The sequence below is a fragment of the Haemaphysalis longicornis genome, unplaced genomic scaffold (assembly GCF_048455015.1).
Source record: "Haemaphysalis longicornis isolate Haplotype H1 unplaced genomic scaffold, Haemaphysalis longicornis Haplotype H1 scaffold_6, whole genome shotgun sequence".
Classification (NCBI taxonomy): domain Eukaryota; kingdom Metazoa; phylum Arthropoda; class Arachnida; order Ixodida; family Ixodidae; genus Haemaphysalis; species Haemaphysalis longicornis.
The window spans coordinates 102,730,911-102,753,403 of record NW_027526407.1 but is presented as its reverse complement, the minus strand read 5'-3'; the positions used below and the strand labels follow the sequence as shown (position 1 = coordinate 102,753,403).

Below are 22,493 nucleotides of genomic sequence, written 5' to 3'. Positions count from 1 at the left end.
CAGTGCTGAGACGAGGACAGAAGTGACAAACCCGAGCACTAATGCCACTCAAGTTTGTCATTTCTTCCATCCTCGTCTCTGCGAGGATCATGGCTGCAGAGTCTGCTGCCATAGTCAGAAACCAAACATTCATTTATATCTGGCATTGCAACAAGCCGCCACTGGCAAGCAACTTGCCATGCACTTTGATTGTTTGGTCAGCAGGTCCAGCGTACACGCACATGAATCAACGTACACATGCACGACTCAATGAGCACCATGGTACCTATCACAAATCAACGAGCAGCATGGGACTCATCAGTACAGAAAAATTTGTTCAATTGTAAAAGCAAATAAGTTCACAGATAGCTAGACTGATAGTGGCACAGTAGGCTGGCTTGCAGCCTTTTCGTACCTCTACCAGTGAATAGTGAACACTGTGGAGTTCAAAGGCACCAGAACATCTGCGTCCATGATGACAAATTTTGCAAGCTGTGATGCGATTGTTGTTGCGCAAAAGCAAACACATTTTTTCATGCTATGTTATTGTCGCGTGCTATAAACACGCAGTTGCTGAGCTGGGGTCCTTGAAGATGACGACCAGATGAGTAGAAGCAGCCGGAGCCTTTTCGGGAGAGCTCGAGCACAGGGCTCCAAGCGCGAGCGCCAAAGCTCTGAATGACAATGAGAGCACGGGTACTCAACCACTTCTTCGTCCTCAGTCGCCTCTTGGCGCCAGTGTTAAGAAATGTGCCAATATCAGGGGTGAGACAGCCCAAACAGATTTGGGAGCAGTTTTCGGAGCAGCAAAATTTCGATTTTGGAGCAGAAGAATCTTGATTTGGAGCAGTTAGGGACATTTAATACATCGTCTTGTGAGCTTAAAAAATCATTATTTCAGCAATTTGCAGGGTCAAGTGCACATTTCAATCAGTTTTGAATACACAGAACACTCAAACAGCCTTACCTGAAAGAGTTTTTAAGAGTATCACAAAGTACTAACTGCACTACCTTTTTCCTAACTGGTGATATTGTGTTGCGCCTGCCCGCAACACTGACAACAAAACTGCCGTTAACATTAGAGAGTTTTAGCAGTCCGTCTGTTCTGTTGGTTACTTTGTTACCGGGTTCACCGGACCGGTCTGCGCCTGCGCGCGCGGAAGGGCGAGGAGGCACGGGCAACTAATCCCCCTACGGCTACGAATGCCCAAGTGCCCAGACGAGTCCTGGTGAGCACGGTAACTACGTACATGACGGAACAGACAGACTGCTAAAACTCTTATCAAATTTAAGGGCTCCGCAATTGTGGCGTTTTTTTTTGCCGTTTTAACGCTAAAATTATTTTTGTAATCCCAGGCTGTGTTGTATGAACGACTGTAGTCACGGCAACAATTGAGCAGCTTCGAGCTAACGGTCGCATAGCCCAACCAGCCTACCCGTTTCAGTCCCCGGGGCGCAGGTTCATCCTATGGTCATTTGAGTAACGTTAATGTTTATCCACCTAAATTTCGGCATTAAATTTCACTTTGCATACATCAAGTGTTATAGCCGCGTTCTATGGCAACCATGTAGTCCTGGAGCTATTGGGCGCTGCCTGAACAGGTCGCGGCGCCACAGCACAGCTCGCAACTTTCGCGTCGACCGTTCCATCCCCGAGGCTCGCGATCGCGCTTCGAAACACAGCAACACCTCAACATTTTACAACAGCACAACAAGCCAAAAAATTCACTTCACGAACCCGATTATAGACGCGCGTGTCACGATCTAGTCCTGCGTTCGTGAACCTGGGAGGGTAGGGGTACCCTCCAGCCGAGAGACGACATGCAGCGTGCTGGTGGTGACGGTGACTGACCCTCGAGCAGCCGTGCTCGGAGGTGTTTATTGCCCGGCCACACACAAGGTTGCCCACCGAGCCTGGTGGGGCCACTGAACTTAGCGGCCAACGAATATCAGGGATGGGGGGCGCCACACACTTGTCACACCCCTCACCCCCAAGTTTGCTTGTCCTACACAAACACAAAACAACACCTGTCCCCCCGGCAAGTACCAGTCCGGAGGTCTCCGCAGTCTCTCACTCCGCCGGAGCACAGGTGTCGAGGCCGTTGTGGCAGCATTAGGTGCTGCCTGTGTCACACTCGCACCAGCTGTCAGCCTTCCAGGTGTCGAAGGACTTGAGCGTGGTGCCGCAGTGGCGCGAGTAGCACCAGCCCCTGGTGCTGTGCTGGCAGCGGTCGGTGAAGCTGGCTCCCCTTGAAGGAGTCCGGGCTGAGGCAGTGCAGCGGGCCCGTGGCCAGGCAGCCCGGCTGCGCCAGCACCTGCTCGGGCGCGTACGGGCCCCCGCACAGCATGCACAGCATCAGCCGCATGTCCAGCCGGGGCCCCGCGACCGCGGGCAGCGCCTGGTAGATGTGCAGCCGCTCGATGCTCTCCACCAGCGCGCACAGCGCCTGCTCCAGCCGCACGGGGTCCAGGCCGCCGCCGTCGTCCACGAAGGGGCACTGCAGGCTCTTGGCCCGGTTGATGCCCTCCTCGCGCAGGCAGTCCCCCTGGCCCGCAAACACCATGACCAGGGGCAGGCCGTGGAAGGGCAGCCGGTCCTCCTGCTCCAGGTTGGCTAGCAGGGTCTTCTCGAGGCTCTCGCGGATGTACTCCAGCCCCGGCTGGCTGGTGTACACGCACAGGCAGCTGTGGGGCAGGGGCTCCGTGTGGAACGAGTTGTGCGGCAGGCCCACGTCGCCGTCGATCTTGAAATCCAGCGCGTACTGGGCCTTGACGTCGAGCCGGAAACCCTGCGGGTGCACCTGCCGCATAGCCTGCGCCACCTTCTGGGCACTGACCCTGGCACCCAGAACCACCAGGTGCAGCAGGCGGCCGTTGGTGCCCAGCACCCCGACGCCGTTGGTGCCGGCCTCTCGCCGGTGCAGCAGCTGCTCGATGACGCCGTCCATGCAGTCGGGCTGGACGGGGCAGTGCTCCCTCTGGCACCTCAACGCTTGCCGCCGGGCCGGTGAATGTCCCCACCTCGGGCTGGAACAGGGCCTCGAACTTGGTCAGGAGGCTCGGGCCGTCTGCCACTGCATGCACTGCTTCCTGGTACTCCGGCAGCCTCACGCCCAACGCCAGGATCCAGTTCCGGCCCAGCAGCGTCGGTGACGGCCCCTTGGTCAGGTACAGGGGAAGGGTGGTCTCCCTGTCGCCAAGGCGGACGCTGACCTGGGCTTTACCCTCGACTTGGGCGAGCTGTCCGGAGTAGCTGCGCAGCATGACGCCCGACGCCTCGACGGCCACGCCAGGGAAGGTGCGTCTGAATACTTTCCCGGCCATGACAGACACACTGGCCCCTGTGTCCAGCTCCATGGAGATGGGGCGCCCGCAGACTTCGACAGTCAGCCAGTATGGTGGCACCGGCGGCTGCACTGTGGCCGCGTGCCACATGTCGAAAATCTGCGGGTCTTCGGCCACGGCGTGAAGCCTAGCCGCTGCACCCGAAGCTGCTGCCTCACGCCCCCGCCGCCTACCCTTGCGCCGACTCCCTCGGCCGTGGGCTGGCGCGGAACCTGTGCTCGGCGCCGGCTGCTGCTTCCGTCCGTCCGCCGTCGTCCCCCCTCGGCACGCCCGAGCAATGTGCCCAGTTCTTCCGCACGCAAAGCACTCCGCTTGCGCGAACTGGCACTGGGATGGGGGGTGGTCACCACCGCAGCGAACGCACCTGCCATGCCGTGCCGCCATCTTGTTCACCGCCGCCTCCGCCGACGATGAGCCGGCCGCACGTGCTAGCTCGCCCGCGTCCTTGGCCGCAGCCTCCATCGCCAGCGCTGCCTTCACGGCGTCGTCCAACGAGGGGTCGGGAAGCTCCAGGAGTCGCGTCTGCATGGCGGGGTCGTTGATGCCGCAGACGAAACGGTCCCGGAGCAGCGAGTCGAGCTGCTCCCCGAAGGCGCAGCCGCTCGCCAACCCTCGCAGCGCTGCGACGAACTGCCCGAGCGTCTCTCCGTCTCGGCGGCTCCGGTTATTGAAGCGAAAACGCTCCATTAACGTCGACGGAGCCGGGCTGTAGTGCGAGCGTAGCGTCGCGAGCAGCTCACCCAGCGACTTGTCGTGCGGCGTGGCCGGCTTGAGCAGGTCGAGCAGGAGAGCGAAGACGCGGGTCCCGCAGCTGGCCAGGAAGATGTCGCGCTGTTTTGCCTCGGGTGTGTCGTTCGCCCGGAAAAACACGCCGACTTGCTCCTCGTAGACCGGCCAGGCGGACCCTTCACCCTCGAACGGCGCGAGCCTCCCGTACAGCGGCATGGCGTAATGGCGGCTGGCTTGAGGGGGCGGTGTCTCGGCGTTCTCGGTGGCGGCGTTCATGGTGGCTTCGGCCGCTCCGCGGGCTTCTTCCCTCGTCGCCAGTGTCAGTGGCGACGAGTGGCGTCAGTGGCGACGGATCCCATCCTCGTCGCCAGTGTCACGATCTAGTCCTGCGTTCGTGAACCTGGGAGGGTAGGGGTACCCTCCAGCCGAGAGACGACATGCAGCGTGCTGGTGGTGACGGTGACTGACCCTCGAGCAGCCGTGCTCGGAGGTGTTTATTGCCCGGCCACACACAAGGTTGCCCACCGAGCCTGGTGGGGCCACTGAACTTAGCGGCCAACGAATATCAGGGATGGGGGGCGCCACACACTTGTCACAGCGCGCACCGCGTTTCGCACTCAAGGACAAACCACGCCGAAGTCGTAGGCCCCACATTTCAATGAACTTTTTTTCGAGCCGCCCAACTTCCCGTAATCTGGCACCAACCTCAAACCATATCCTTGCGTAAACGTCACTGTTCAGAGCCACAACAGATAGAATGAATAGACTGGAACTCAGCTGATAGCATAAAATAAACCAGGGAAAATATCAGCGATACGCACTGAGCGCGTTGGTAGCAGCCATATCAGGCGGCGGCCATGTTTGTTGCCACAGCGATGCCTAATCGAGAAGGCCGTTTCTGCGAACCCGGACGGAAAGCGAATCGTGTTTTAGAAGCTATCGCTTGCTTAGTTTCAGTCTTTCTATTTGTGCCATTTCTGTGTTTGCGATTGACCGACGATAAAAGCGGTGACCGGGATGCGGGAGGCTTTTGTCCCCGCCGAAACTGACATGAGCATCAAAATCCGTGCCGTTGAGGCTCTTCTGGAGCAGTTTGGCGCAATTTTCGTGCTTTTGGAGCAGCTTGGCGCAGGAAAATGGAATTGTATCAGAAAGGCGCAATATGCGCAGCTGTCTCACCCCTGCAATATGTTGAAAAATGATTGAGTTCGTTATTTTCAGCTCCTCCTTCAACCTGCAATGCTTATGGCACAGTTCCAGGTTAGTAGCGTGTGTTTTAGAGTGATTTCTAATGTTCTTGTCATGCTAGTGGAGCATATTTTTATTTTAATGCATATGGTAGCGCAACAAAGGAAGTTGTGCAGAAGTGGTAAGAGCTCGCTAATGCAGTCGCATCATCACTCGTCGCAAGTGTGAACACCGCGCCTCATTGCCCGACCCACATCACAGGCCATCATGGAAAGCGCCTCAGTTACATGTTGGAATGTGCCTTTAGCCACTGTGCCCCTGCACCGGATTCGAAAATTTCATTGATTGATTGATTTTGATTGATAATGGGTTTAACGCGCCGATGCTGCACAGGCAATGAGGCACGCCGTAGTGGAGTTACGGATCAATTTTGAACACCTGGGGATCCTAGACGTGAGTCGAAATCTCAAACACACAGGCATTTTCAATGGGTTTGAAAATGTTAGTAATGAGCAAGCCAGCAAGCAAGCACAAACGTGTCAATGCTGTCACTTTTTGTACTTTTTTGCACTTGATTTTAAAAAAGTTTTCCTATTTTGCATGTTTTATTTTATATCTCCATAGCTTGGCTGGGAGTTCTTTTGGAACTTGACAGTATATATGAAACTCAAGAAAAACCGCAAAGGAATTGAGCAAGGCATGCTGCCGACATAATTCCGCTTCTCTATTGCTTGCACACTGGTGTTGAAAAACGAAATTAAATGTATTCTTGGTCAAAAGTTCAAAGGATGCAGCGACCGTGCCTGGTGCATCTGCACTCCATTATTGCAATACATCCTGCCATACACGATGCTCGCAGACACTCACTAGTTGCGAGGTTAAAGAGAAGGAATACAGTTGTCGAGCATATGACAGCAATGAACAACAGCAATGTTCCTACCCACATTTTTTTATCCTTGCCACTGGTGAGCATCTACGTTAGCCATTGATGACCACACCTTGATTGCGGAGAGCGGCTGCTTCCGACAAAGTCGCTGCAGCCTGCGAACGTTGCCCAAGACTAGATCACTCTGTACAGCAGGTATCGAATCTAACAGCTGCCCATATTCTCGAAAATCCATATTCTCGATTGTAAGGAAGAAGAAAACGTGGCGCAAACTAGACGTAGACGAAAGAAACGAGGTAGTTGGTACATATTTTAAGGAAGAAGAAAACGTAGCGCAAACTAGACGTAGATGAAAGAAACGAGGTAAGACATATACAGGCGCCATCATCAGTTTGCACCACGTTTTCTTCTTCCTTAAAATATGTACCAACTAGCTCAGCAACAAGTTTTGTTAAGCCGTATTCTCGAATTAACGAATTTTCACTACCTGCAGCCAGAGAGCGCAGCATGCATCAAAGGCTGTATACTAAATAGCTCTTTAATGTATTCTTCTGTACGTGAAGCTTAGTTAATCTGTTCCATTACTGAGACTTTTACCTGTCCAGAGCAGGAGGTGAGCAGGGCGATTAGGTAGTCCTTGTCCGAACACATGACATGGATTTTGAGGAACTCCAGTGCTTTAGGAGGGAACGGGTGTTTCCTGCTGCGAACCACTTCAGCACCTTCGACAACAAGGACGCAGTGCACTAGCGACAGCTTCTGCAGCCGGGGACACTTTCGAGCGATGTCACCTACGCTCACGACCTAAGGAAGATAAACAAATAAATCATTGTACCAGCGCATATGGCACTAGGGGTGCTAGAGGACAACCACACACAAGGAGCGAAAATGGACATGTGCAGTGCTGACATCCTGTCAATGCTGCATATGTTCCTTTCTTGTCTCTGTGTGTGTCTTTTCTGCACTGCAGTCTAAGTCATGGTAAACCAGCTAGCCCAAACTTGAGCTTCAGATTGCACAGAGTTAATGGCCATGACAGCAAATAACTTAACAGGCAGCGAAGAATGCCAACAATCCCTCCTAGACCTTTAAGGTGAAAACCTTAATTGGCATATTCCGTGACAAAGCACCGTTCTTGTTGGCAAGGGAATGGCCGCCACAGTAAAGAGTAAATACATAAAAAAACATGCATGGTCAAACAAGATTTCGACTTGCATCTGCACAGTAACAGACCAGTGCTCTACCAACTGACTGCCTCCAACGTTGCTCACACAGAACAAAAGTTCTCATTGTTGTTACCAGTTTCTTCATGGTGCATACCTAATTGGGGGATTGGCCAGGAATCAGGATCTTTGAGGGGCCATACTGCACGCTTAACAAAATTCACAAAACTGAATTGCAACCACTAAGGTGTTTCAATGTGCGTGCCATGAGACACCCGAGTGGGATGGCTCGTGAGTAGAAAGGTGCGCACCAGCCATGCAGAACCCTAAAGGCCCAACCACACGCACGCGTAAAACCGACGTTTCACGCAACGACGAAAACCGGCGTAAGCGCGTAAGGAACCGGCGTACTCCGGCGTACGCCGAATGCATTGGCACGCGCTTGTTACGCCCAAGTCAGAGCCCACCAGACATCGACGCAAACTTTCGGGCGCACGGTGTTGACGTACACCTCTGGCGGTGATGTTATCGGCGGTCAGGTCGCATAACAGGACAACAAATTGATAAATAAGCTAACTTCACTATTAATAATGTGATAAAACGAAGTAATTTATAAAATACGGAGAACAAACAACCCGAAAAAATACGCGATACAACGAGCAACTATGGAGCAAGGCAGTTTACGCCAAATGTAGCAGAGGGTTTTGTGCCTGCCAAGTATGCATACTAATCCCTAACGTTTTTTTAATGTCCCAAGAACTGTTTTAGTTGCTTCTGTATTAAAGATACGTATTTTTGTGATAAGAGGCATTATTCGTTTTATTTGAGTTAAAATGTAGTTGAACTGGTCGCCACGAAGCTGAGTCCGGAGTAGTCGAGCCACACTGCGGGGCGCATTGGTTTACGCGCGCGTTGCGGCGATGTGTGGTGACTCGCCCTCTCCGGCGTCGTCGGTCGGCGTAAAGGCAGCGGCATATGTCGCTGCGCGAGTACGTCGATTTTACGCCTACGTGTGGTTGGGCCTTAATTCTAGGGAAGCTGTGGAATGTTCCAGTGTGGGAGCACGCCAGGTCTTCGACAGGCGGCATGGTGTCAGCGCACTGCGCCTCCTGCGGCTGCACTCCCCGCTCCGCAGAATGCGCCACACTCCCCACTTATCGTGGGCGAAGGGAGAGGGAGATCTTCGAAGCCTACCAAATCAACAGGAAAGGGAGCGATTGCATCAGCGAACCGTCCGTGTCACTGCCGCGTCAGGAAATCGCTTACCTACGTGACTAGTCGTCTGCGATTATTGTTCGAGTAAGTCAATTAGTTACCGAGATAGAAATAATTAGTCATTTCTGGAGGAGCAATGGACAAAACAGTGTCAGTCATAAAACTGTTATCTTTATATTTTCCAATACTATGAACCCTGGTGAGTGCAATAAGAGAATCGGTTGTTTGATGCACCAGTTGGAACTAATTTTACAGCTCATTAAACCTTGGTGGCACCAGTGGCAAGGAACCATTTCGAATGCCCATATCAGACACCAAAGGTTAATGATCTGTAAAATTAGTTCCATGCGGTGCATCAAAAAACCGATTCTCTTATTCCACTCACCAGGGTTCATGGTTTTGGAAAATTTAAATAGAACAGTTTTATGATTAACACTGTCTTGTCTACTGTTCCTCCAAAAATGACCAATTATCTCTAATTATCTTGGTAACGAACTGAGTTACTCAAAAAATAATGGCATATTTGAAATCAGTGGAAAAAAGCAGCAAGACTGACAAGTTTCACAGAGTTTACTTAAAAAATAAAGGAAGCTGTTTCAAGGGCAGTGCCCCCGACCCATGAAGACAAAATACAAGTTTGTTTCATCAAAAGATTTTGTGTTTTATAGTGTCCCCGGCACTTGCGCGGCAGCAAATGATGCCGTATTCACTGAGAAATTTATCAATTTAGGTTAAAATTTTGATTCTCCCACCAAATCGTGCGTTTTGGTGACGTCTACAATGAAGTCATAACGGCGCGTATACAAAGTTCCACTGCGCCATTCGGCTCTGCAGCCTTGCCCACCGTCAAACCTCCCAACCTCCCAGGTGGCGCTAGCATATTCAGCACTCCGCCGTTGCTTTATTTTTGACCGTATTTACACCTGGCTAGTTTTTGTTACGGTAGAACTAATCGCATCATGAAACATGGGGTATGCTTGACAAAGAGGGTCACGTATTGCAACAGCGCTTACGGCAATCGGCCAGCGTCGTAAAAGACAACTCCAAAGCGTTGGACTGTTGTGCAGCTAAAACAAGCATAGTGCGCCCAGTACCAACAGCAGTGCACATTGGTACTTTTATGTTTATGTGTATTTTCGTAACTTTTGTTGTTTACCACACCATTCTTACTGCTGTCAAATGGATATGCCTTGCATTTACGCACAAATAGCTCGTTCGGCAAGCTTATAAGCTCTGCCTAAATTGCGTTTGCTTTTGCCGGCTTCAGCCAATCGCACAGCTGGGCTCATATGACATCATAGGTTCTGTTGCGGGAAATGAGCTAGTGGGTCGCACGGCCATTCCCTTTTCTCCTAATTATATAGCTTATTTGAGCGAAGAGTACGTTAAAAGTGGCGTCATTATGATTCTAACGAGGCAACCTTTCGAATGAACCAAACCTGTGTTTTGTCTTCATGGCTCCTTTAAACCTGCTGTGGTGGCTCAGTGGCTAAGGCATCGTGCTGCTGAGCCCAAGGACATGGGTTCAACCCCGGCCATGATGGCCGCTTTTCTGAAACAGGCGAAGAGCAAAAACACCTGTGCGCCGAGATCTGGGTGCACATTAGAGATCTCTAGATGGTCAAAATTAATCCGGAGCCCCCCACTTCGGCAACCCTCATAACCCAGGTTTAGCTGACACCAACAATCAATCAATTATAATGCACAATTAGAAGCACCTCACCCGGAAGTAATTAAGTGAGAGCTCCTCAAGGAGTGGCAGCTTGTCCAACACCGATGACATGTTTGGTGTGAAATCGAGCAGCGAGTACTCGTACGAGAAGGCAACGATGAGCGCCGTCAAACGCGTGAACTTGGCAATAGTCGGTACGACATCCGGACTCTTCAGGACCAACTGCAACCATGCAGAAAAAGAAGTGTGAGGTCAGCAGTCCTAAAATTTACAACAAATCAAGCTTCCTAGTCGCTGGCTGAATTAGGTTCTACGGTTGGCTGCGGGACAGATGTGCGAGAGGGCATTATTGTGTTTACTTGATTCAACACGCACCGTTTTTTCCTGAAACTACATCCCAAAAATTGCATGTACGTTAGAATCGAGCCCCAGCCGAAAAAGTGCTAGTGGTTGCTTATTACTATCAACAATTGCACATTTGAGCAACCGAACCATCAAAGATTGCTCATTCGGTAGCAACACCAAAGTAACCAAAACATATCCAACAGCGGTTTATCTCTCAGCGCAGAACGGATACCACTTGCACCCTGCAAGATATATGTACGCATGCATGCAATCATGTCGCTCCGATGGGTGGTATGCAGGCGTGCTATCTTCAAAGCACGAAGTTCACGTGCAGCCAGTGCGAAGGGCTACAAAGCCCTTGCCAGTGTTTTTAAAGCCAAGCTTTCTTGGTCTCACAAAAATGCACTGCAAAAAAGCCAACTACACAATGAGATGAGACATACTTATGCTAATGAAACAAGAAAAAAAGCTTCCCGTGGTCAGAATCGAACCTGGGTCCCTCATGTCATGAAGCCGACATCCATCCGATTATCATCGCATTCAGGTCGCTCAGTATTTCCTCCGGGTTCATTGCGTGGGCATTGGCTTTAGACTGACTGCAATGCGAGTCCTTCAATACGTGCCGCCTCTTCATTCAAGGAACACCACACACAACACCTTTATTGCATTACCTTACAACAAAGTTCAAATCCCCTCCGTATAATGACCACGATGGTCTAATGACGACGACGGAAAGTGGAGGGGGGGGGGGTGCTTAGCTTTCTCTTGTGGGACTCGTTTGCTGTCGTCCGAGTTCAGACTGACCTGCAACTAGTTTGCACTTTGATCATTGGTGCTTGGTTTTTGACTCTGGCGGTTCGCGTTTTGAGTGTTGATGCGTTGACTTTGACTGCAGTGGCTTTGACATTGGCGATTTGCCATTTGATTTTCGCATGCAAGAAAGCTTTGCGTTTCAACCATCATCGTTAGACAGGCCGCTTCCAATTTCTTTTACACTTAGGAATATTAAAAGAAAACCCTAGCAAATAGCAAGCACCCCTAGCAAGACCACGCTTTCCATGCTCCACCCTGACAAGGACAAAGTGAAGTACAAAGTGAATAATTGTGAAGCACATCACCTTCTACAAGGGATTGCTGTTCCGTAACAGCCTCTCAGTCAACATTCTTTTATATCTTCATGAATTTTTGCGACCCGAGTTTGGAAGGGCAGCCTTCATGGGAGGTTTGATATCGAGTAGGTTGCGACTAGAAGGTGACGAAACCCGTCGTAACGTGATAATGTATGAAGTTCTGGCACCCAAAACAGCTTGTCTTGTGAAAAGATGCTGATGATGATTGGATTTTAATGGCGCAAGGCCAACTAAGGGCAAAGAGTGCCAAACAAAAGTCATTTCATGAGAGCGACATGAAAGTAAGAGTAACACATTTCAGTAAAAATAAACAAAGTAAAACACAACATAACGAAGATGACTGGTGTAAAGGGCCAGGTTGTCAAGATGCATGCTATGAAATGAGATGTAAAAATTTGACGTCGGTAAGAAACTAAAAAAACACGTTGAATTGGAAACATGGGCTCGCCTCCTAAGAAGTATGATGGGTGTTGTGAACATGTCGTGTGCAGGGGTGAGACAGTTGAATCAGATTTGGGAGAAGTTTTTGGAGCAGCAAAATCTTGATTTTGAAGCAGCAGAACCTTGATTTGGAGCAGATGAACGACATTTATTTTGTCACCTTGGGAGCCTAAAAACTCGGTGGGGAAAAGTGCATTTTTTAATCGGTTTTGAGCGTACGTAACACGGAAAGCCTTTCAGTGATGTTTTTTCTATGGTAGTATCACAAGGTACGAACTGCACTACCTTTTTACAAACCACTTTTAAATTCTTAGCCTCTATGCATAAAGTGGAGGTCCGTTGAAAAATATTGAATTGATAAACTAAGCTATCGAAAGGCACTTTTATTATCATCTGAATGACGAAATTATTTTTGTAATCCCAGACTCGGCTTTACGCACAAGTGTAGACATCGCCACGGTAAAAGTTGCGCAAAACGAGGTGACAGTTGTTGCAAGGTGCACGTTCACTACGATCGTAATTTGAGTAACGTTGGTATGTTTAGCCACCTCCGTTTTGGCAATAAATTTCACTTCAGATAGATGAACTATTATCACTAACGTGCATAATAGCCCGTCCTGCTATCGGACACTGCTTGGACATTTTGCAGCGATATAGCCTGCGCCGCCACTTCTGCAGTGTCGATCGTTTCATTATCGCCGCTCGCAAGTTCGCTGTCAAAGGCAGCAATAACTCAGCGTTTTATAACACTGCAATGAGTCCGAAATTTCACTTCAAGCACGCACCGCGCCTCACACCCAATGCCGAAACACGGCGAATTCACGGGTACCACGTTGTTTTTGATGAACTCCTGTCTTTCTACTCGCGCAACACCTCGCAACAGATCAAACGACTGAATGTGAACCCAGCCACCCCAATAACCAAAACCACGGTAGAAGTCGGCGAAGAGCCTCTGCCTGAACCACGAGCAACTGCTCCGCCCAGCGGTCGTTTTCCAATCTTTGCCTTCGTTGCCTTCCGTAATGTTGACTAGTGAAGAGGGAGTGGGGTAAGGCAGGTGCCACAATTTTTACTTTATACCGGGCATATTCCACGGTGTCAGTGCATACCACTTGCTCGGATTTTCTGTATTGACGTTGAAGAGCTTCTGCCCAAGTCACTCTTCGTGCTTGGTGGCGTACGGTGAGCGTGTTCCTCGGCTAGGGGTGAAGTTTGTTTTGTCCTGACTTCTAGAGGGACCACGGCCGCGTCTTCCATCTCCGTGAGAATGCTAAGCCTTAAAGAGGCCAAAACTGATCGAACGATGCTAGTGAGGCCTAGCCGCACTTGCTGTGCTTTGAGATGGGCTTTGACTATTTCTTGTATGGTGTTGTGTATCCCTAGTGCTGCAAGAAGTTCAAGAAGCAAGAAGGTGGACGTTGTCAGTGGAAGGGCTAAGGCTTGTTTGTAAGCTTGCCTAATTTAACTTTTGTCTGCTTCTTGGAGGGTCGTTTAGGGGGTTGCTTAGGCGAGGCGCACCCTCTGTTTTAGTAGGTCTTGCGAAAACCGGACATTGCACTATGGGTCAATATCATGAACATGCAAGTGGGGCCTGCCAAAGTGGCAGTCCCATTCTCCACCTGAGGACAGAGACGGCTGTACGTAGGCTAATAAGAGAGGATGTGAGGAATGAAGGAGAATCAGTGATTCATAGAGGATGAGGTACCATATTTTCAAATATATAACTCGCACTTTTGTATAAGTTACACCCCCCGCAAAACGGCAGTTTTTCCGAAAAAGAAACAATCATATGGAAGTCGCACTGGTGTATAAGTATGTACAAAACGCACTTGTTATTCAGGTAAACTCGTATAAGATCAGTTCGTTAGAAAGCTCAGTGAAAGTACATGGTTGCAGCAGCCGCCGCCTCTGAACGGATCCCCCGGTAAGCAGTGCTAGACATGTGCATATACCATCCAAAGTCTAGACAGAACTAACTCCTCAGAAATGGTTTATTGATACACACAGATGGCATGTACTTACAGATGGTGCTTAAGCAAAACCATTGAAGCCTTCTTCCTCCGACTTGCTAACAGATACTTCATTTATTTAGACCATAGAGCTGTGTCTCTTAATGTGCGCTGACATCACGCAGCGCACAGGTGCCTTTTTGAGCGCAACCACGAGCAGCTGCCGCATACCAATTAATTCCATACATAAGTCGCACCAGTAGATAAGACGCACAACGAAAATTTCAGAAAAAAACTGCGACTTATTCATCGGAAAATACAGTACACTTAAATTATTTACACCAATTTTCTGTCTCACACCCCTACAGCCTATCGAAAAACAAAAAATACCCCAAAAGTTTTGTGTTATGTTTTATGGCACATAAGCAACTAAAGCTATCATGCACCAAACAAAAGTTTTCGTGTTTTTTGTGGGTAATAACCAATTGCTTTATCTCGTTTGGAAGTGTTGCTTCTTTTAAAAAGCTAAAGACAGAGGAAATTTTAACAGCATCCTCTCCTAGGAGTAGGCTGGGGTGAAACAGAATTTGCTCGCTGTAGAACAGCCTAAAATGTTTTTTCCCCAAGGCCTCAAATTTCGCACATGAGAGTAAGATGTGATTTACTTAAGTTTTTGGTCACAATCTTCACATCTACGTTTGTCTTGTTTCATAAGAAGAATGTTATGTGGAAGATGTGTGTGTCCAATGCGGAGATGATATAAAATCGGTTCTTTGAGGCGTTCTTATGTCTGCTTGATTCCCACTCTGCTATCATGGGTTTAACTAGGTAAAGTTTGTTGTCGGTTTCCTTATCCCATGAGGACGACCAAGTTTCTCTCAGTTTGCTCCGTATAAATTTCATGCAGTCGCTGAGAGGAATCTGTACTTTTTAAATTGTTCCATTGCCCGCCTGTGCGGCACACGCATCAGCTCTCTCATTTCCCTTGATTCCAACATGGCTAGGGACCCAGCACAACTTAATTTTCTGTCCTTGTGTTCTGGCTGTTACTAAATTGTGTATTATGTCTCCTATTGGCGGTGAGATGTTTGAGTGGCGCCCCCTGGCTCTGACGTCAGCTTAAGGACTCGCGCCGGTGTCGTCTGCTACACTCGCGCCGCTGCTGCACTTGCGCCGCTGTCACCCGCTTGCGAGTGGCAGCAGTGCCTGTTATAGAAATCGCTCGCTTTTTTATTTGTATTTTTCCATTTCAAACTTATTTCCAGTAATTCAGTCATTTTGCTAGCTTCTGACACCTCTGAATAATTTCAAACCATATGCCGCACAAGTATGCAACAAACTAGGAGAGAGAGACCAACTTTTTGAGAGCGTCGATCAGATGATCGTGTGTAACTAATCCTTTCTATCCTATTTGCGAGGTTCAGTGCTCAGAGCTTCTTGATAAATATTCAAAGTGCGTAGGCTTCCCTATAGTATTTTTTAGATGCTCTTATGAAGACTCAATAGTGTATTGATACGCACCAGGCAGCGGGTTGTGCATCAGACAGCAGGAAATAAAACGGCTGTCTTCTGTTTCTTTCGATGTTTACTTGTATCAGATGAACATTTTCTTCTGTGCCCAACGTATTATTGTTGTGCGCCGTCAGAAACGTCCTATTAAGACGTTTGGGGATAATGAGGGGGTTCCCAAAGTTCGTGTGGATATTTTCTTCTAGTTGTAAGGCATACAGTATACCTTCTTCACAAATTGGCTTTCGTTACGGCTGCGTACAATAAGGTGCATATCCGCAGCGTGTGTTGTTTATTCACATTCAACTACAATGAGGTTTGTGCTACGCCACCACAAAACGGCGCAAGTAACATTGTCTAGAGTACTCGAAGGCGGCTTTTGTGCAACGTATTTCTATCGTAACCATCGTTATCGTAACGGACTGAGTCTCAACCTGAACAGTCATAGCATGGTTACGGTGTTGAAGGGTTGATATACCGGCTAACGAACGCAATAAATGGTATACGTGCCGGTTTTCGGTATAACACGAATCTAAACCAATTGTTTTCCAACCCCTTCAGACGTAAAGAACAAATCCTGGCTTACTTGCGACGATAATTCATGAATTCAAAAAAATTATTCCTACTCTCTACTATCCTCGACTGAGAAGGTCGCCCACTAACCAGCTCGATTTTACTGTTAAAGTTTTCTCCTCCTCCTCATCCTAGTATTCAGTGCGGGTTTACTCTAACGAATATCGGAATATTGGGAAGATATGGCTGTAGGAAATGTACCGAAATATCCCTCCAGGTCTGAACAAACAATGTTACATTTTTTTCCATGCACATAACTCGTTTTGCCCAATAAGCCTCCATATTGGTTAGAAACTAACACGTGCCTATACAGACAGTTGGCTATTTGGAACTCAACCTACATTTTTTGCGCCCCATAGTGCTTGTTGGCATACTTTCATGCCAAGACAATGTAAAGTGATGTGATACATACAGTTAAGCGTTCGGCAAGGGTGCAAAAGCTGTTTTACCTTACATACGATTACCGGGAATTGCTGTGCCTTGTGCCCAAGCCGACACCCCCGAAGGCCTGGAATTTGTTTGGGTCGGTTATTGCACTATGGCTGTTCCCTTTGTTCGAAAGATTGCTGAATACAGATGCTGACACCTCGCACTGACTCTTCGCGCTCTGCACAGGACCGGCTTCGCTAAAATGGCGCGACGCCGGCAATGTTTCTTGTAGAGCAGTATCAAAATCTACTTTAAATCACGCCTTGAGGTGGTTGTATGCGATCTTAAGTCTTCTACTACAATAAAAAGCTCCACATACGCAAAATTTGGTGCTGACAAGCATCAAAAGTCAACTGAGCGCAAAGAAACAGCAGGGAGAGCGAGCCCCGCGAAGCAGACGACAAATGAGAGTCCCTAAGCCGACGTCGCGGAGACGCGCTCTGCAGCGCCGCCCGTGGTCGCGCTCACCGCCAATTAGAGGTTGAGCTGCATTTTTGCAATGCACTGCTGTGACTGCGCTGAGAGGGTCTGTATATATAATACTGTGTTTGATTTAATTCTTAATTATCCTTTCTACTGCCACAGCAATGGCATAACACTCTGCTGTGTAAACCCAAGCGCACTGGGGTGGCCTGATCACCTTTTCCCATTTCCCTTGCGCTACTGCACTCCCGACATAGCATGATATTTTGGAACCGTCTGTGCAAATTGCTGTGTATTCTTTATATTTTTCATCTAGTGCCAGAAATTCCTGTAAAGTATGATCTCGCGGTGTCTGCTTTTTTTGAAGGCGTGTTAGTGTGAAGTCACCTGTTGTAGGAAAACTATACCAAGGTATACCCTTCAAAGGAGTGTACTCATGTTTTGTAAGGTGCAAGGGTGTTATAAAGACAAAACACCTGGTGTTAGTTATGGACAGTGCAGTTTAAAAAGATTACACGCGTTTTGTCCATAACAACGCCACACCATCTCAGTAAACAAGACACCCTTTGAAAGGATGCAATTAATGATAAAACGTCATCTTGAGCGGTGCATTATTGAGTTTTTGCCAGGCTGTAAGGCTGTTACAAAGAAAAACAACCCAACAGGTGTTTCCTTTGTATTGTTTTGTTTGAGTGCGAAGGTGTTAGTTATAGACAGTGGCAATTCCCCTGAAGGGTGTAAATTATTTTACAGCGAGAAAATTATCCTTAAAGGGGCACTGACACAAAGTTTTGAAGGCGAGATAACTTCGGAGATAGATTGGTGGGAACACATATACATCATCTGCAAAATATCAGCGGCGAATACAGCCTAGAACATATTTAAAATCAATTTTAAAGTGTGCGAAACGCAACCGAGCAGCCAGCAGAGGACCACGCGCAATCGACATCCCGAGGATATTGTGTAAATAAAGAACATCCAAACACGTCACGAGTTTGTGTTTGCCGCTTCCACACTGCGGCGTTTTTCGCCGGCTCGCCCGGCTCGCTGCTCCAATCGGAGAGCCGGAGGGTGGAGCTTCTGCTCTCGAGAACGAACGACGCGATCGTTGGCGGCGGAGGCGCCGTGATTTCGTCAGCTAATTGGGCAGCTGGCCGCGACCAAAGTTCTACAGCGATTCCAGGCACTCTGTTTCTATTACTGTTTATTACCATTGGATGCGAAAACGCGCCGGAGGCACGAAAAGCCCACTGAGCGAGCCGCACGGTCGCTGTGCAGGCGGCGGCCACGGCCGCGAAGTGGCCCAGGCCGGCGCAGGTAGCTCGAGTGATAGCTTGTTACCGCTGCACGAAATTGTCCCCAAGTCTTGACCATGGTGGCTTACATGAGAAAGGAGTTAATGATGCGATGGCGGGTTGCATTAAAAATTGTCACCTGCACCGCTTACGAGAGCGGCACTCGAATATCCGCTGTAGTGCTAAGCCGAACACATCTGTAGGCGGACCTGTAGGCAGACCGGCCGGCTGCTCCCAGCGCGCGTCTTGCCACCCACCGTCTCGAGCGTCGTTCTTTGCCGCGGTAGCATTTACACTCGCAGCGCCACTGCCATATCCACGGTCGCTTTTTAATTAAGCGCCTCACGAGATCAGTACGTGAGGGCATTCGCAGAAACTGCCGTCGATGCGGATTCGACAGTGCTACGGCGGCTCTGCTCTGTGATATCCCTCCGACGGTGACGTGGTCAGCTTTGTTCACACAAAATCCATCGTTTCGCGGCACTCATTAAAACCGAAACTGTGACTGGCCGCATTGAAAATGCCTCTAATTAAACAACCGTCGCACGCTGAAGCAAATGAGGTTTCTACAGGTTATAAGTAGGTCACTAGCTACTTATCGCAACAAAAAAAAACAAGATGCAAAATTTTTGTGTCAGTGCCCCTTTAACAGAAAATTATTTCACAGTGTAGATGTGTGTGTACACTGTAAATTGATTCACATTCTTTTTGTCCAGGACTAACACCCTCACACCCTATAAAAGTAAAAAAAAAACCCTCTGAAAGGGTGTTGTTTACGATCAAACACACTTAAAAGGCTGTACTCTAGTGTATTGGCTAGGGTGTAAGGGTGTTATAAAGGACAAAATACTCTTAAAGATGTTTTCCTTTGCTTTTTTTGTCTAGGACTAGCACCCTCCCACCCTATCAAAAAAAGAATCTTTCGAATGGCTGTTGTTTACGATAAAAACCTTTTAAAGGGGTTATTTTAGTGTTTTGGCTAAATTGTAAGGGCATTACAAATGACAAAATACCCTTAAGGATGTTTTCCTTTGCTTTTTTTTTGTCTAGGACTAGCACCATCACACCCTATCAAAAAACAAAGAAAAAAACCCTTTGAAAGGGTGTTGTTTATGATAAAACACCTTTAATAGGGTGTATTCTAGTGTTTTGGCTAGGGTGCAAGAGAATTATAAATGACAAAATACCCTTTAAGGGCTACTGAAGTGCTTTTAGTATGGGGTAAAAATATATTTTTTGCAATTAATACATTGGTTAGTTTATGCCTGTAAAGTTTTTTCGTCATTTTTAGCTTGGGGACAGAGGTATTCGTCGGTAAAGTTGGCCCTACGCCCCGCTCACTGCTCTCTCCCGTATCGCCGGAAGAGCGAGAAACCGAGAGGCAGCGACTGGAAGTAGCGTCATATTCGGAAGATGGCCAGCGGCGTGCACCGCCGCTTCACTGTGTCCCCGTTTTGTGGGCGACGTTCCGAATTAGTCGGGCGTGTAATCTGCACTTTATTTATCTTTATTGTCCAGAGTTGCTTCGGAGTTGATTTTTAACCGTTATGCCGCTGCGTTTTTAGAGATTCCCTAAAGCGACTCCTAGACACCAGTGATTTCCTACCCGAGCGCCCGTGGCTACTACATTGCCTTCACAAGTAGTCAGGGCCGGCCGTGTCGTCGGGTGCTCTGTGCTTCACACGCAAAGCGAAGGGCTCAAACAAATACAGAGGTACCCCAAGTTCCTGATCCATTATTATTAGGGGATTAGAAAATTTGTGGGACCGCAGCTCTGGGTTTCCCGAACTTCTTGTTCGTTTTCCCGATCAACATTGTTAGCTATGACGACAGTTTAGCTAAGTAGGTAGATTTTAAGAAGAAATCAAGCAAGCTGGGAAGCATGAAGCGTTTTCTGCATGTGGGAGCGCTGCGCACACTTGCCGGTCGTGCATTCCCGTAAGGCACACGATGCGGTTCGAACTGCGCATGCCGCGGCAGCAACCGCTTTTCGCTGCTGCCCAGAAACAAGGCAGTCGCGAAAAGCAAGGTAAACGTGCAAGAGAGTGGATGATAGTGTGGTGAAAAACTGTGCTAGGGATTGTCATCCAAGGTGATTTTGAAAGAGGCGATCGAATTTGAATCGCAATGCGAAGCGCCGACCGGTCGCGGAGGCTCGTCGACGGCAGCAAATGCACCTGCCCGAGCACGAGATGTGGTGAGAGGCCGATGGATGGCGCTTGATTGATTGATTGTAGGGTTTAACGCGCCGACGCAATGCAGGCGATGAGGCGCGCCGTAGTGGAGGGCTCCGGATTAATTTTGCCACCTGGGGATCTTTAACGTGCGCCGAAATCTCCGATGGATGGCGCTACCTGCGCGCAAGAATGAACACAGCACGGATCGCTAGAATGACTATCAACGGTAAAATATGCTTCCACATGTGATAAAGGGGATGACAGTGTGGTGAAAAACTGTGTTAAGGATAGTCATTTGCAATTGTACAGTTAGCAGCGACCAAATATCTGCCTTGATACTAAGCCTAAAGTTACCAACATCCGAAGCGATCCGTGCAACCCAAGCCGGCTAGACCTGTTGGGGGAGGCGTTCTTCTAAAGCTCGTCAAGGGGCAGCGTGCTGCGTTTGGGTTCCTCTACATTTTGGGGGGCCACCAACGTTAGGTTCTCCTATTCTAAAACTGTGTATGTGCACTAATGCCACGTCCGCTGACCGGCCGCGCAACGACCCGGCACCAGCACCTCGGAGCGACACGGTGACCGGCCGCTCGCTAGCTGCTGCTTGCACGCATCGCGGGCCGCTGCACATAGTTTCTTACCACCTGTCCGAATGTAAAAACTAAGTTACACATGCGAGGAAGGGGATGATGGTGTGTTGAAAAATTGTGCAAGGATTTGTGACTAGCACTGGTAGTGAAAGCGGCGAACCAATATCTGCACAACTTCCCTGCATCATAGAAACAGAAGTCGGCCATGAGCCATTGGGGAGAACCGCTTTCTAAAGCTCACCGCGAGCGAACTTGTTGCGTTTATACTTCCCTCGGGCTATCCTATTCTAAGACAAGATCGTGTGACTTCTATTCACCAGAGGACTTTCTGGCCCGTACCTGAACAGGAACAGAACGAGCTCTTCAAGCCGTGCGGTCATCGCAGCGCCGGCACTTCCGAATATGACGTCATCTGCCACCACCCAATCGCGAAAGGCAGCTAGAGCTCTTGCCGTGCCCCCGGGCAGGCGTCGTTTGTTTTGACGAAAAAAGATGGTTTGGGGGTATTTACACATAAAATAAACATGTTTTTCAAATTCAGCGTCAAGAACATAAAGTAATGCCCCCAACAAATTTTTTTTGAAAAGCTCTTCACCAGCCCTTAAAGGATGTTTTGCCTTGCTTTTTGTCTAGGACTAACACCCTCACACCCTATCAAACTAAGAAAAAACCGTCTGAATGCGTGTTGTTTACGATAAAACACCCTAAAAAGGGTGTACTCTAGTGTTTTGGCTAGGGTGCAAGGGCATTATAAATGACAAAATACCATTAGGAATGTTTTCCTTTGCTTTTTTGTTAGAATGTAAGGGTGTTAGTTATAAACAGTGATTTACACCCTTAAAGGAGCCATGAAGAGAAAACACAAGTTTGGTTCATTCAAAAGATTGTCTCGTTAGAATCATACTGACACCACTTTTAACGTAAACTTCACTCAAATAAGCTACATAATTAGGAAAAACGGGAATGGTCATGCGACCCACCAGCTCATTTCCCGCAACTGAACCTATGATGTCACATGAGCTAAGCTCTGCGATTGGCAGAGGCTGGCCGAAGCAGACGCAAATTAGGTAGAGCTTACAAACTAGACGAACGAGCGATTTGCGCTTAAATTTAGGGCACATTCTTTACAAAGCAATAAGAATGATGGGGCAAACAGTGGAAGTCACGAAAGCACATGTAAACATAGAAGTACTCATGCGTTCTGCTGTTCTTACTGCGCACAGCATGCTTGGTTTAGCTGCACAGCACTACGGGGCTTGGGGTTGTCTCAGACGACACTGGCTGGTTGACGCAAGCAACGGTGTCTTACGTGACCCCATTTGTCGAGCGAGCACTGTTTCAGGGAACGAATATTTTCTCCCAGAACAAAAACAAGCCAGGTTTAAATACGGGCAAAAACAAACCAAACGCTTGCCACGGTATGGTCGCGCCATCTAGGTTACGGAACGTAAAGAAACG

The 22,493-nt window shown here is 48.7% G+C and overlaps 1 protein-coding gene across 2 annotated transcripts in view; it reads right to left on the bottom strand.

Moving 5' to 3' along the window:
* The window catches only part of LOC144141101 (uncharacterized), a 55,856-nt gene that overhangs the window by 6,340 nt on the left and 27,023 nt on the right, over positions 1 to 22,493 (bottom strand). The window contains exons 5-6 of one of the 2 annotated variants that reach the window (XM_077672626.1): positions 10,229 to 10,399; positions 6,725 to 6,931 (exon numbers count right to left, since the gene is read on the bottom strand). In XM_077672626.1, coding sequence (XP_077528752.1) covers positions 6,725 to 6,931; positions 10,229 to 10,399 — 378 coding nt within the window. The remainder of the gene's footprint in view (positions 1 to 6,724; positions 6,932 to 10,228; positions 10,400 to 22,493) is intronic. The other variant, XM_077672628.1, reaches the window with a different exon arrangement.